Source organism: Dreissena polymorpha, chromosome 2 (genome assembly GCF_020536995.1).
Source record: "Dreissena polymorpha isolate Duluth1 chromosome 2, UMN_Dpol_1.0, whole genome shotgun sequence".
NCBI lineage: Eukaryota > Metazoa > Mollusca > Bivalvia > Myida > Dreissenidae > Dreissena > Dreissena polymorpha.
The window spans coordinates 24,196,781-24,213,852 of NC_068356.1; the positions used below are offsets into that span (position 1 = coordinate 24,196,781).

Genomic DNA, 17,072 nt, shown 5'->3' on the forward strand with positions numbered 1-17,072 from the left:
TATATATATATATATATATATATATATATATATATATATATATATATATATATATATATATATATATACAATAGACAATTGTAGGTAAACTTTCTAAATTAGAAGTATCAGAGACTTTTGCAATTCTAATCATGTAAACCCATATATATATATACATGTATACAATCACCAGAGTTCCAATTCTGTACAAATCAGTTCTATATTACATGATAAGCCTGTTGCTAATACATTTTTTAAACATCGTTAAAATAATTGATTTAAAATATTGAGTTCAAATACGAGCACTATTGCGCAATAAAGAAATTGTTTAGAAAATCGAGTATCACACACATGTGTTTCTTTGAGTACGAATGACCCACAGACCGACCGCGATTGTTCGTTAGAAGTTATATGTTGGAAGTGAATTTTAATGAATGGGCCATTATTCAACATACATATTGTTTTCACAGTTTGCTTTATTAAAGTTATATAATCGAAAAACTGTTTTTAATCGGCTTAGAGCTAACAAGTTGCGTTAAATGCATTGTCGACAAAATGTAAGTCAGTTAATTAATTAGTCAACTAATCAATTAAAATCATATTGGCTGGCTTATTCTGAATCGGCTTACTGTAAACAAGATTGGTTAATTGAATAGGCTTATCAAAGAAGATAAGCTTTGCTCGGAAAATTGCTTTTTTGTTTAGTTTTGCATTTACTTGTAGGAACCAATGTCCGGACTGTCAAATAACAAAAACTACAACAACAACCTTTATAGCATATACGCACAATACAATGCTTTTTTTGCCGCAAAACAGAAAGTTACGCAATAACATAGGAACGAATGTCCGGGCTGTCAAAAATAATATTGTCCGGTTTGTTAAATACAATATTCGAGCGAATGTACGCCTTGTCAAAATTAGCTTAGGAACGATTGTCCGTGTGAACGGATGTCCGAATACCGTACGGAACAACATAATTAAAATAAGCATTTTCGTTTAACCACAACGGGGTTAAACATTTTGATATAAAATGCTATACATTGTAGGAACCAATGTCCGGACTGTCAAATAACAAAAACTACAACAACAACCTTTATAGCATATACGCACAATACCATGCTTTTTTTGCCACAAAACAGAAAGTTACGCAATAACATAGGAACGAATGTCCGGGCTATATATATACAATAGACAATTGTAGGTAAACTTTCTAAATTAGAAGTATCAGAGACTTTTGCAATTCTTATCATGTAAACCCATATATATATATATACATGTATACAATCACCAGAGCTCCAATTCTGTACAAATCAGTTCTATATTACATGATAAGCCTGTTGCTAATAAATACTCATAATCTCTTATAAAGAAATTTCATTATACATGTTTAGACAGTTCAATTTCCACCACGTCCGTTTGTTTCAGTTGGTTATAATAATAATTCAATATTGTCATTCACTCTAAAATACATTTTATTTAATGTAAAAGAAAATTAACATACAATTTAAATAGTGTCATGTACTTCGCGTTTATAGTGCTTTGTCTTATGGTTGATTCAACACCGCTTACACGTTCGACAGTTCATGAAAAATAGCGCACACCAACACACCCATACCTTTGAGAATTATAATCATATAATACTATTTATTTTATTTTGCGGCTTTTATATATCTTTGTTTTGAGCAATTATCGATGTTAGGTCTTCAGACCACCTTTACTCTGATGTGTTAATGGGTTATTCGTATTTGTATAAAGATGATTTTTTTTAATATTCACTATTTGTACTAGATAGTATGTCGTTGAATTATTATTATGGTTGTTATAATGTTTATTTGAGAAGTATTTATCAATTTATTGACTAAACACATACTGTTATAATGTTATAACCGCCCCGAATGTAAAACATTACAGTCAACTGCTCTACATGATCGATATTCTCAACCATTCGCATAACATAGGAAAAGAAAGTTGTCACGTTCCGCCTCGTTCTGAGATTCGACTCGTCACGTGATATCTAATAATAGCAACAGTGTTCGTATTGTGAAACTGGTCTATTAGTTCTGTCCTTTCCAATGTCTAAGCTAGCTCAGCAATCCTGACTTACTAATGCAGTGAAACATCAACATACTCAACAATACTAAAGTGCTCCAGTAACCTATGTACACGCTTGCTACACAAGAAGTCAGTTCACAATAACCACACACAAACAAGCCCCAGCAAGGTCACTCCTTGCTATTGGCAGTGGGCTCTGTCTTGACCTCAGCCTTGATGTCTGCCTTCTTCTCTACCTTGATGGTTGCCATGTCACCCAGTGCCCCGGTAATGGTCCCAGCCAGGCTTTGCACCAAGGTCTGAGTCTCGACCAAGGCGGCCAGGTACTTCCGGTTAGTGGACTCTGTGCTGCTGGTGACCTTGACCTGCGCTGAGAGGTCATGCCTGGTGGTCTTTAGGTCCTCTGCAAGCTTGCTGCTACCTTCCTCAGCTTTCTTCAGATCACGCTGAGCATGGTCTATGGAGAAAATAATTAGATTTTTGAAAATTTATAATAACAAAATAACATAGGTTTTTGTTCATTGATGATCTTTAGTAATGTTTAACCAAAGTTATACATGTAGCTCGATAGGAATTTAAACCATTCATTTCAAAACCTTGATCTGTCTAAAACCGATGTATGGTAGTGGATATAATGTCCCCCTAGTGACGGTGAGGACATGTGTTTTATCAGTACTGTGGGTTCGTTATTATTTAGAACTCCACAAAAGACACAAATTACTTTTTCTACCCAGAAAACCGACTTGAGCGAGTTAAAAAAGCCTTTCGCTTTTGATGCAATTGAGCTACAATACATAGGTTTAAACTAAGACCGCCTTCCCACCTCTCTCGGCCTCCAGTTCTGTTATCCTCCTCTCATAGTCTGTGATGGACTTCTCCCCCTTGTTGAGCCTCTCCAGCAGGCTGTCTATGTCCAGGAGTGCCCCATTGTGCATCACCATCGCTGAGGAGCCACTGTCCTCTGCCTTTGCACCACGGCGCCTACTGGGGGTTGCTGTCTCGTCCTTGCAGGGGGATGTCATCAATACGCTATTGCCTGAATATCAATGGTAAATCTTGATTTTACACTATACAAAAGAGTAAATAAACATTCTTCCTTTTCTTTTTCACACACACATGCAACCAAATGAATACATGAATATTAATCTTGTCCCACCAATTTCAATATTTAAAATGGTAAAACAAAATACATGTTTTAGAGTCCACCTTGTCCAAAAGGAGTCCATGTTCATGGCAATTACAGGTTTCAATTACACTAGTTCAAAATGAAGTTTTATCTAAAGAAAACTATTAGTTTTGTGTGGTATACATTTTTATCATTTTTAAACATTAAAGTATGATACTATATATAGACAGAAACCCACATAGCAAGATGTTGGAGTGAGGCATCATGCTGTGAACATAGGTGAAATTTATCTTACAAAACACAATTTCTAACACAAATCATAACTTTGGAAATATCAGCTAGTACGCTACATGTACCTAGGACAAGTTTATCAAGATCCAGCTCTATGATGGGTGCAGGTGACCCAGCCTTCTCCCCTTCTTCCAGAATGGGCTCATCAGTGAGAGCACGATAGCTAAACGAGTCCCGAGACACCACCTTCTGTACTAGCTTCTTAACCTGCCAAAAGTAAACACATACTAACACCTGCTGAAAGTTTAATACATAATTACACCTACCAAAATGTAAACAAATACTTTCACCCTACGAAAGGTAAAAAGGTTCACCTGCCAAAAAGGTAAACAGATATTTAAAGATAAAGTAAAAACTCCCTTAACTAGTAATTAGGACCAAATCGCTAAGACAACCACTGTTTTTCAGTCCCAACATGTTCTTTCTATATTTCAATGGTCATTACACTCACTAATCTGACCAATCTGCTAATCCGCTTTTACCATCACTTTAATCGGTACCAATCAACGAAAGTGCCCTTAATTGAAACCTTCCAACCGACCAGTAATTTTCACACTTTACTTGATAAGAAGTTGTGGTTCAATTGGGTTTATGTATGAAGCCATTGTGACCCTATTAGCGACAATTAACGACTGTTTTTTGGCAACGACTGCGAGGTGTTAGATTTTTTACCCTTAGTATTATTTGTATCCCTCGATCCTTGATTGGTAATTAGCTAATATTATAGTCTTTGATGGGTTAATTGGTTATTGTTTGGTACAAGTTTAAAATATTTAAGACTGCATATAATTTAACAGGATAATTACAGAAGATGGTTTTGTCTAAGATGGATATAACAATTGACCTGTATGGCATATTATTATTAATAATGGGATGCAAAAACAGAAAGAGTTGTGTTGAAAAGAAACAAGAGCTGTCACCATAGGATGACTTATGCCCCCTATAAACGCTTGATAGAAGTTATGAGCTTTTTTCGAACCTAAACGCAGATTTCGAAACCTAAACACGGACCCTAAGTTCAAGGTCAAGGTCACAGGGGTCAAAATTGGTGTGCGTATGGAAAGGCCTTGTCCATATACACATGCATGCCAAATATGAAATTGCTATCTGAAGCGAAATAAAAGTTATGAGCATTTTTCGAAACCTAAACGCAAAGTGTGACAGACAGATGGACAGACAGTCCGATCACTATATGCCCTCCTTCGGGGGCATAAAAATTAATTTCAACAACAGGAGTAATGGGACATCTCAACAGATATTTCATTTGCCATTGGATAATTTGCCTTAATAATATGAACTAGAGCTTTGTCACAGACGTGACAAATACCCCCACATGCCGCATTGACACAGAATATTTTGCATGTTGTCTTCACAAAAAACAGCAGACACCATGCTCAATGTTTAAAACGCACTAAGTGAACCCGTGACAAATTTTTTGACCTGGCATGACCCATGTTCAAACATGGCCTATACATCATCTAGATACAATTTCTGACTAAGTTTGGTGAAACTTTGATGAAAACTACTTGAATTAGAGAGCGGACACCATGCTCAATGTTTAAAATGCACTTAGTGACCCCGTGACCTAGTTTTTCACCCACCATGACCCATATTTGAACTTGTCCTAGATATCATCTAGATACAACATCTGACAAAGTATGGTGAAGATCGGATGAAAACAACTTGAATTAGAGAGCGAACACTTAATACGGACTGACAGACAGACCGACCTACAGACAAGCTCACTCATATAAACCCCCCTAAACTTCGTTTGTGGGGTATAATTACCCGTTATGATAACCCTGTTTAAACTGTGCTTAGAAAAACTGCTGTCAGTTGTAGAATGTTGTCTGCAATGCTTACTCTTAATTTCATAACCCAATGTTAATGTTCTTATTTTTCCTTTGTGGGTTCAAGTTATTCTGAAGAGAAAAGTTGAATTTTAAGACGGGTATAAACAGTATCAATGAAACAATAGAACAAGAGGGCCATGATGGCCCTGAATCGCTCACCTGACTAACAAAATACACTCCCAACCCAGATTTCATCAAGATAAACATTTTGACTAAATTTCATAAAGATTGGATGAAAACTGTGACCTCTATTGTCTCCACAAGGTTCTTCTATTATTTGACCTAGTGACCTAGTTTTTGCCCCAGGTGACCCAAATACAATCCCAAACCAGATTTCATCAAGATAAACATTCTGATCAAATTTTATAAAGATTGGATGAAAACTGTTACCTCTATTGTCTACACAAGGTTTTTCTATTATTTGACCTTGTGACCTAGTTTTTGACCCTAGATGACCCAAATACAATCCCAACGCAGATTTCATCAAGATAAACATTCTGACCAAATTTCATAAAGATTGGATGAAAACTGTGACCTCTATTGTCTATACAAGGTTTTTCTATTATTTGACCTAATGACCTAGTGTTTTACCTAGTGACCTAGTTTTTGACCTCAGATGACCCAAATTCAATCCCAACCCAGATTTCATCAAGATTAACATTCTGACCAAATTTCATAAAGATTGGATGAAAACTGTGACCTCTACTGTCTACACAAACAAATTGTTGACGGTTTTTCTATTATTTGACCTAGTGACCTAGTTTTTGACCCCAGATGACCCAAATACAATCCAAACCCAGTTTTCATCAAGATAAACATTCTGACCAAATTTCATAAAGATTGGATGAAAACTGCGACCTCTATTGTCTACACAAGGTTTTTCTATTATTTGACCTAGTTTTTGACCTAGTGACCTAGTTTTTGACCCCCAGATGACCCAAATACAATCCCCAACCCAGATTTCATCAAGATAAACATCCTGACCAAATTTCATAAAGATTGGATGAAAACTGTGACCTCTACTGTCTACACAAACAAACTGTTGACGGACACACGCACACACGCACGCACACACGCACACACGGACGCCGGACATCACACGGTCACATAAGCTCACGATGTCACTTCGTGACAGGTGAGCTAAAAAGGCAGTGTACCAGATCACCGGTTGACAACATAAACAATTAAAGTGGGAGTGGTTTAAGACAGCCAGGTCACAGGGTATAACACTCTCCAGTCCCATGCTTCAAGAAAAAGCCTTGTTCTATGCTTCAGAACTGGGGTTAACAGACTGCAAGGCAGCCATTAGGTGTCTTGGCCATATTCACAAGAGACTTAACATTAACTGCGCTTCAGTGTGTGGGGAAAGTAAGTGTGAGTCAGGTGACTGTAGACAACTGGGTGGAGCAAGTTCCAACCATACTTGTGATGTTTTCAAAACGAACAAAACAGATTTTTCTTTATAGTCCTCATAGACAAATCTCTCTCCATCAAAGGTGAAGATTGTAAAGGTGGAAAGTGTTCTTAAGAGAGACTTACAGTGGCTCTATGTTATAAAGCCGCTTATGATTGGTAAGGCAGTAACCCCTAGATGCTTTAGAAACACCAACTTTTCAAGACTTCCAGTGTTGTGGTGTCACAACAAGAAGGCGCAGATGACAAGAGCCCTCATATCAAAGTGGGATCTGTTCTTCACCCAAAAATGTGCCGGGTCAGGAGAAATGCCCTTCTCCTTGATAACTTACCATTAAATCCTCCAGACATACAACTTACCAGCGTCAAAGTTGTGTTCTTTCCAGCAAACACAACATCCAAGCTTGATGCTGTTAGCTTGTCAGTTAATAAGATCAAAAGAAAACTGTCTCTGGTAGTTTCAGAAAGTCTGGTGTTAGCTTTAATGACAGTAACAACCTTCCCCTCTCTGAGCTATTTGACATGTCGCTCTCAAAATTTGAAGGACATGTTACGCACAGTCCAAACAGATCTTAAATACCATAATGCCATGTCTGCAGAAGAGTTTGAAGCCATTGACAGCAACATCCTTGTTCATTCAATTTCTGACCTTAGTGACAATTGGGATAAAAGAACTTATTGAAGTCTGTGACTCAAACCCAGACAGATCCAGATGAAGATGAAAAAGAACAACAGCCCCATCAAACAGAACTGAAAATACATTCTCATTAAGACCCTCTTTATTGGTTGTACCAGATAAGCATCCTTTATTTTTACAAAGATATGAAATCTTTAATCTTTAGCATTTGAATGTGGCAGACTACAATAACCCATTAAACATGTAGTTAAAGTAAATATCTCTGCTAAGCAATCAACAATTGACTGTTTCTTTCAGAAAAGAGTACAGGATAGTATTATGATGAACTAGAGCTTTGTCACAGATGTGACATATACCTCCACATGCCGCATTGACACAGACTATTTTGAAAGCTGTCTTCACAAAACAAGAGAATCTAAATAGTGATTATTTAGAATTATTATGCCATTATTATTAATGGTCATTTTGACCTTTGAACTCTTGAATTCTTTCGCATGACACTCTGTCCAATGACTGTGAACAAAATTAATGTACAGAGTGATTTTAAAATCTGACAATGAATGACATAGTTATGGCCTGGATAAGCTCATTTATGGCCATTTTTCACATTTGAACTCCAAGTGCGACCTTGACCTTGAAGATATCGACATAATTCTTTTGCATGACACATTGTCCAATGATTGTGAACAGATGTACCAAGTAATTATAAAATCTCACAATGAATGACATAGTTATGGCCCAGACAAGACTATTTATGGCCATTTTTGACCTTTGAACTCACAGTGTGACCTTGACAGTGGAGAAATCGACATAATTCTTTCGCGCGACACACCATCCAATGATGGTGAACAAATGTGCCAAATGATTTTTTAATCTCACAATGAATGACATAGTTATGGCCCGGAAAAGCTCATTTATGGCCATTTTTGACCCTTGAACTCAAAGTTTGACGTTGACATTGGAGATATCAATGTAATTCTTTCACCGGCCAATGATGCTGAACAAATGTGCCAAATGATTTTAAAATCTCACCATGAACAACATAGTTATGGCCCAGACAAGCTCATTTATGGCCATTTTTGACCTTTGAACTTAAAGTGTGACCTTGACCTTTGTGATATTGACGTAATTCTTTCTCACGACGCACTGTCCAATGATGGTGAGCAAATGTGCCAAAGGATTTCAAAATCTTACAATGAATGACATATTTATTGCCCGGACAAGCTCATTTATGGCCATTTTTGGTCTTTGAACTCAAAGTGTGACCTTGACCTTGGAGAGATCAACGTAATTCTTTCGCATGACATACCGTCCAATGATGGTGAACACATTTTCCAAATGATTTTAAAATCTCACAATAAATGATAAAGTTATGGCCTGGACACGCATTTGACCTTTTTTTTGAACTCAAAGTGTGACCTTGACCTTGGAGATATCGACGAAATTCTTTGGCGCAACACACCGTCCAATTATGGTGAATAAATCTTCCAAATGATTTTTAAATCTCACAATAAATGATAAAGTTATGGCCCGGACATGCATTTGACCTTTGAACTCCAAGTGTGACCTTGACCTTTAAGATGTTGACGTTCTTTTTTCACACGACACACCGTCCTATGATGGTGAACAAATGTACCAAGTTATTTTAAAATCTAACGATAAATGACATAGTTATGGTCGGGACATAGTTATGGTCGGGACAAACTTTTGGTTTAAAACACACTAAGTGACCCTGTGACCTAGTTTTTGACACGGCATGACCCATATTTAAACTTCACCTATACATCATCTAGATACAACTTGTGACCAAGTTTGGTGATGATCGGATGAAATTTCAGACAGGCAGACCGACGGATCGACCGACAAAGTGACTCCTATATAGCCCCCATTACCAATGGTAATGGTGGTATAATTATGTTTCACTCCTTGTTTGAAATGCTTGAAATAATATCTTTAACAATGTATTTATTGCTTATAGTTATTTTGCATGCAATAAGATTAACCTTCATTGAATATTTACCATTTGTATTATCTTTCCATCAAAATTAATAAAACTCGATATTAGGACCACCTTGCAATTAAGACCACTTTTCCAAAGTCCCACAGGTGGTCTTAATAGCGAGGTTTCAATAGTTTACACTCCGTTGAAAGGTAAACAGATATATTTTTATACTTACACCTGGCACAAGTTTAACATATAGTTACATCTGCCAAAAGGTCAACATATATTAAACTGCCGAAATGTAAAAAGATATTTACGTCTGCGAAAAGATCAACAGATAATTACACCTGCTAAAAGGTCAACATGTAAGGACAACATGCTGAATGTTTAAAACGCACTAAGCGACCCAATGACATAGTTTTTGACCCGGCATGACCCTTATTCAAACTTGACCTAGACATCATCTACATACAACTTCTTACCAAGTTTGGTGAAGATCGGATGAAAACTACTTCAATTAAAGAGCGTACACCATGCTCAATGTTTAAAACACACTAAGTGACCCCGTGACTTAGTTTTCGACCTGCCATGATCCATGTTCAAACTTGGCCTAGACATCATCAAGATACAACTTCTGACCGCGTTTGGTGAAGCTTGGATGAAAATTACTTGAATTAGAGAGCAGACACCATGCTCAATGTTTAAAACGCACTAAGTGACACCGTGACCTAGTTTTTGACCTGCCTTGACCCATGTTCAAACTTGGCCTAGACATCAAGATACAACTTTTGACCAAGTTTGGTGAAGCTCGGATAAAAACTACTTGAATTAGAGAGCGGACACCATGCTCAATGTTTAAAACGTACTAAGTGACCACATGACCTAGTTTTTCACCGGCATCACCCATATCGAACTTGACTTAGACATCATCTAGATACAACATCTGACCAAGTTTGGTGAAGATCGGATGAAAACAACTTGAACAAGCAAATTCGTTAAATTGATATCCCCCGCCAATATGCTTCTGGACACAAAAGTGTTATATTTGACACTCAAAAAAAGCATTTTTTCAAGATACAAAGGGCCATAACTCCGTTATAAACATATTGTGTACAATGCCATTTGGCGTGCATCATCCTCTTATCCATATATATACTCATCTTAATTTTCAATGAAATCAGCCAAAGCACTTCCAAGATATGGCTCCGGACACACAAAAAAGAGCATTTTTTCAAGATACAAAGGGCCATAACTTCGTTATTAACAGACGGTGTACAATGCCATTTGGCGTGCATCATTCTCTTATCCATATATAATCTCATAACAAGTTTCAATGAAATCTGCCAAAGCACTTCAAAGATATGGGTCCGGACACAAAAGTGCCGGCCGGACGGAAGGAAAGACGGACGGACAACGCCAAAACAATATCCCTCCGCCTATGGCGGTGGATGATTAGAGAGCGGACACTTAATATGGACCAACAGACAGACAAGCTCACTCTTATATACCCCCCTTAACTTCGTTTGTGGGGGTATAATTAAGTGCCGAAAGATAAACAGACACTTAAATCTGCTGTAAGGTAAACATATTTGTACACCTGTCGAAAGGTGAGGCGATACTTACACATGCCAAAGGATAAACATATACAAATACCTGCCGAAAGATAGAGATATTTAAACCTGCCGAAAGATAAAGAAGTAGTTACACCCGCAAAAAGCTTAACAGATACATCTCTATAGTAACTGTCACCTGAGCCCTGGACAGGTTGAGTCCTATAGTGTGTACGATCTCCTCCATGTCCTTGTCTAGGATGTAGCCAGTGTGGTTCTGGTCAAAGTAGATACAGGACAGCAGCAGGTCTGGATTCACAGTCATACTCTTCTTCTTCTCTTTCTTTTTTTCCTCTTTTTTCTTATCATCATCCTTGCCACTGCCTTCTTTTTTCTCATCTTTATCTTCCTTATCATCTTTCTTCTCGTCATCCTGTAATGTATGGCGAGGTCTTTGTACAAAATGTTCATAACTAAAGATTCTCACATAAATGACAAATTAAACTTAAAACGCACCTCTTGATTTGAAGCTATTTGTAATAATTATATTTTATACGTTGGAAAAGTGGCACAGCATCAGCTTACTTTATCATAGGATAATAAATAATTGCTCAACTACATATCATAAGGAACAATGCATGCAAGTTTGAATGTTGTATGCTAACAAGTATTGTGAATAACTACTTTGTTTCAACTGACAGACAAAACTTCCCTGGTGGATCTAATATTCCCAACCCTTCTCTAATTCATTGGACATGGTATAATTAAATTACACAATAAACAATATATCTACAAGTTAAAATTCACATCATTCAAAGTTGTGCATGCACAAGTTGAAAGAGGTAAAAAAGAATTTAATATCAACTCAAGAGCAATTGTCTAACCAGGCTCTCATATGGCAGGTACCTTTTTGTCTTCTTTCTTTTCATCGGTTTTCTTTTTCTTCTTCTCTGGTTCATCACTATCTTTGCTTTCCTTTTTGTCATCCTTTTTCTTTTCTTTCTTTTCTTCTTTGGGTTTCTCAGGAGCTCCAACAATGCTTTTGTAGATGGTAAACCCAAAATCTCTCATAAGCATCTCATTGAAGAGCTCAGCGAAAAGGGAAACCTGCATATACATACATGTGTTACATGCCTATTTAATTTATCAAAGTACACAATGAATACACAATGCACATTACATTTAACCTAAACCTGTTGCATGTTTTGATTTGTTTGTGGTAAAATGCATAATAAACTAATGAATAAGGAATGGCTGGTACCTCAAAAGAATGTTCCTTGTTATCCTCTGGCCTATAATCAAGCAGAACACTAAGGGACATCACTGAGCAGTCAAACTTGCCCCCCTTGGCAGATGGGTTAGGATGCACCAATATACAGCGTTTGTCCGGCAGTGCATAGCGTCTTTCCAGCAAGGCTCGCGTCTTTTCATCCTCCTTTTTCTTTTCTTCTTCCTGATATAAAACAAAATCTGTATATATATTTTGCAACAGCACAGCTCAAACAAGGGCCAAAACACCAACTTTGGGGAAAGGGCCATAGCCTTTTTCGGGGAAAAAAAGACAATTTTATGGCTTTGGGGAATGAAAAATACTGAGGTAGATTGGAAATTTAGAGAAAAATGCATGATTTTAAAGAAATTTCTGTAGGGGAAAGGGACTTTTTGGTTAAGGGGAAGAAAAAAAGGCTCCTTGCGAAGAAGGGTTTTTGGCCCTGCAAACTGCAAAACAACACTATATTTCTTATAACCTTATGTAAATATGAGAAAGAACTAAAGAAACAAGAGGGCCTGAGAGGCCCAAAGTCGCTCACCTGAGATTCAAAGGAACTGACCTGTTCTGTGCAGTCCAAGATGTCATAAGAACAAAATGTTCTTACCAACTTTCATGACTAGTGAACACCCTGGCAGCCAAATTTTTCAACAGAACAAGTTTTAACTATAGCCATATAAGGAAAAATGCCCCGCCCCCTGGCAGCAATGTTTTTCAACCAACCGGCATCATTTTAAAACTCGTCCAAGATATTATTAGGATGAATCTTCTGACCAAGTTTCATGAAGATCGGACAATAAATGTGGCCTCTATAGCCATATATGGAAAAATGCCCCGCCCCTTGGCAGCCATGTTTTTCAAGCAAACATAACCATTTTCGAACTCATCCAAGATATCATTGAGACCAATCTTCTAACCAAATTTCATGAACATTGGACAATAAATGTGGCCTCTGGAGTGTTAACAAGTTTTTACTAAAGCCATAAAAATATAGCCCTATAAGGAAAAATGCCCTGCCCCCTGGTGGCCATGTTTTTAAAGCAACCAAAACTATTTTCAAACACATCCAAGATATCATTGGGACAAATCTTCTGACCAATTTTCATGAAGATCGGAAAATAAATGTGGTCTCTAGAGTGTTAACAAGGTTTTACTATAGCCATATAAGGAAAAATGCCCCGCCCCCTGGCGGCCATGTTTTTCAACCAACCAGCATCATTTTTTAACTCTTCCAAGATATTATTTGGATGAAACTTCTGACCAAGTTTCATGAAGACAATAAATGTGGCCTCTAGAGTGTTAACAAGGTTTTAACAAGGGAGTTAACTGCTGGTATTAAAAAGAATGTACAGGTTTCACTATATACATATAGAGAAAACTGCCCCACCCCCTGGCGGCCATGTTTTTCCACCCATCATGACCATTTTTGAACTCGTCCGAGATATCTATAAAATCGATCTTTAGAGAAAATTTCATGATGATTAGGCCAAAAATGTGCCTTCTAGAGTGTTCACAAGATTTTTATACTATATAAATATAAGGAAAATGACCGCCCCCCCTTGCGGCCATGTTTTTTACCGATCCGAACCATTTTTAAACTCAATCGTCGCATCCAGAAAACAAATGTTCTGACCAAATTTCATGAAGATTGGACCAATGTGACTTTATAAGTGTTCACATGTTTTCACAACATACAAATAGAGAAAACTGCCCCACCCCCTGGCGGTCATGTTTTTTCACTGATCTGGACCATTTTTACACTCGTTCGAGATATCAATGAAACCAATGTTTTGACCAAGTTTCATGATGATTGGGCTAAATTTGTGACTTCTAGAGTGTTCACAAGGTTTCCATATAGCCATATTAGGAATACTGCCCCGCCCACTGGCGGCCATATTTTTCAATGGACCGAAACCATTTTTCAACTCAACCAACATATCATTAAGACAAACATTTTGACACAGTTACATGAAGGGCATCAAATGTGACTTCTACAGTGTTCACAAGGTTTTTCTTCTTTTTTTTACCTAGGAACCTAATTTTTGACCCAGTTTCGAACTCAGTAGAGGTATCAATGGGACAAATCTTCTGACCCAAGTTTCATGAAGATCGGACAATAAATGTGGCCTCTGGAGTGTTCACAAGGCGAATAATGACACCGCACAACAGACAAAAGGCGATCACAAAAGCTCACCATAAGCACAGCTCAGGTGAGCTAAAAATAAGAAATAAAGAAAATATGAAATGTCACTTCCTTTTATTTTTTCCCCATCTTTAAGACAAAACTTACATATTTAAGGGACTGTCAACCAGATTGAAGACAAGATGTGTTTGTGAAACACAATGTCCCCCTATATGATGTTTGACTTTGAAGGATGACCTTGACCTTGTGAAGGATGACCTTGACCTTGATCTTTCACCACTTAAAATGTGCAGCTCCATGAGATACACATGCATGACAAATATCAAAATGCTATCTTCAATATTGCAAAAGTATTCATAAAATAAGCAATTTGGGCCACATATATTTGACCTCCGACCTTGAAGGATGACCTTGACCTTTCACCACTCAAAATGTGCAGCTCCATGAGATGCACATGCATGCCAAATGTCAAGTTGCTATCTTCAATATTGCAAAAGTATTTATAAAATAAGCGATTTGGGCCACATATATTTGACCTCTGACCTTGAAGGATGACCTTGACCTTTCACCACTCAAAATGTGCAGCTCCATGAGATACACATGCATGCCAAATATCAAGTTTCTATCTTCAATATTGCAAAAGTATTCATAAAATTAGCGATTTTGGCCACATATATTTGACCTCTGACCTTGAAGGATGACCTTGACCTTGACCTTTCACCACTCAAATTGTGCAGCTTCATGAGATACACATGCATGCCAAATATGAAGTTGCTATCTTCAATATAGCAAAAGTTATTGCAAAATGTTAAAGTTGGCGCAAACAGACCAACACACCAACAGACAGACAGGGCAAAAACAATATGTCCCCCACTACTATAGTGGGGGACATAAAAAAAAGAAAAGTTCTAAAATACCGTATTTTTTTAAAACATTTATTAGTTTACATTGATTAAAATATCACAAGTGGTACATATTACATTACTTGAAAAAAATTCATATTTCCAGTATGAACGGTAATAACATTTTGCGATGTGAAATTAAAAGTACATCGCGAAAATAGATGACATAACAATATACACACTATAAATAACGCAAGTAGATTGATCATTTTATATATAAAATATGTACAATTCACTACGCATGTACAATTTGCATTCCTGGGTTTACCATGTGACGATGATGATCAATGTACTTGCGTTATTTATAGTTAACTGGTACCTGGTACACATACCCAGTAAAAGTTTATTACCGAATATACTGAAAATATTACATGTAAAACTTAACAACTTTTTCAAGTTATGTAATATACCAGCCGCGATATTTTAATCAATATAAACTAATAATAGTAAAAAACATGGTATTTTAGATTTTTTCTTTTTTCGTCAATCTTGTTGACGGTCCCTTTAAGACCCAATGGTATAAACAATAAACAAGAGGGCCATGATGGCCCTGAATCGCTCACCTGACTCATTAAGATCAGATGAAAACTATGACCTCTATTGTCTACACAATGTTTTTCTATGATTTGACCTAGTGACCTAGTTCCTGACTCTAGATGACCCAAATACAATCCCAATCCAGATTTCATCAAGATAAACATTCTGACCACAGTTCATAAATATTGGATGAAAACTGTGACCTCTATTGTCAACACTGTCACAAGGTTTTTCTATTTATTTGACCTAGATTTTTACCCCAGATGACCCAAATACAATCCCACCCAGATTTCATCAAGAATTCTGACCAAATTTCATAAAGGTTGGATGAAAACTGTGATCTCTAATGTCTACACAAGGTTTTTCTATTATTTGACCTAGTGACCTAGTTTTTGACCCCAGATGACCCAAATAAAATCCCAACCCAGATTTCATCAAGATAAACATTCTGACCAAATTTCATAAAGATTGGATGAAAACTGTGACCTCTATTGTCTACAGAAGGTTGTTCTATTATTTGACCTAGTGACCTTGTTTTTGACCCCAGATGACCCAAATACAATCCCAAACCAGATTTCATCAAGATAAACATTTTGACCAAATTTCACCAAGATTGGATGCAAACTGTGACCTCTACTGTCTACACAAACAAATTGTTGACGGACGGACGCACGGACACACGCAGGCATGCACAACGGACGCCGGACATCACACGATCACATAAGCTCACTGTGTCACTTCATGACAGGTGACCTAAAAATATGTGTCGGAGATAAACATGAACAGTTGTGGTTAAAATCCCATAGAAACAAGGGCTGTTTGTAAAACATGCATGCCCCCCTATATGGGCTATAAGTTGTAGTAGCAGCCATTGTGTGAATACGTTTTTAGATGGGCGCTTTAGCGCCCGTCTAAAGTGCTTGGTGTGAAATTCAGGTCGATACGACTAGGTATGATTAACCCAATACCCGGTTGCGTATCCGCGCAAGAAAGAGTTGTATAATTTATGCAAGAGGTTTGAGTTCTCCAATTATGTGTATTCACAAATGGCAACATTATGTTAATATCGTGTTACATTCAATATTTTCGAACAGTGTTTTATAGAAAAGAATCAATAAACAATGATCGTATTGTACGTGTCGCGGAGTAGATTGTTTATGAATGATTAAAATAGTCCACTTTCTGCTGCGTGTGCGTGACGTAGTATTTTCGCTCAGCTCATTCATAAATCTGAGGCTGGCGATAAACAAAGGGGAGTCCGTGTGAGAATAACGCAGTAGTATAAGGTTACGCTTGTTTATATTCACAGGTCTCAATTAATAATACGTTGACCACGAGTTCAACAATTATTACAGGGATACGATAGACAACATAAAA

At 37.2% G+C, this 17,072-nt stretch overlaps 1 protein-coding gene across 4 annotated transcripts in view; it reads right to left on the bottom strand.

Annotated features, from left to right (window-relative positions):
• Positions 1-96: 96 nt before the first annotated feature.
• LOC127866259 (cell division cycle and apoptosis regulator protein 1-like) overlaps positions 97-17,072 on the bottom strand; it is a 56,180-nt gene continuing 39,204 nt past the window's right edge. For all 4 annotated transcript variants that reach the window (XM_052406695.1, XM_052406693.1, XM_052406696.1 and 1 more), the window contains exons 14-19: positions 12,105-12,296; positions 11,750-11,950; positions 11,043-11,276; positions 3,514-3,655; positions 2,855-3,067; positions 97-2,488 (exon numbers count right to left, since the gene is read on the bottom strand). In XM_052406695.1, coding sequence (XP_052262655.1) covers positions 2,202-2,488; positions 2,855-3,067; positions 3,514-3,655; positions 11,043-11,276; positions 11,750-11,950; positions 12,105-12,296 — 1,269 coding nt within the window. In that variant the 3' untranslated portion in view covers positions 97-2,201. The remainder of the gene's footprint in view (positions 2,489-2,854; positions 3,068-3,513; positions 3,656-11,042; positions 11,277-11,749; positions 11,951-12,104; positions 12,297-17,072) is intronic.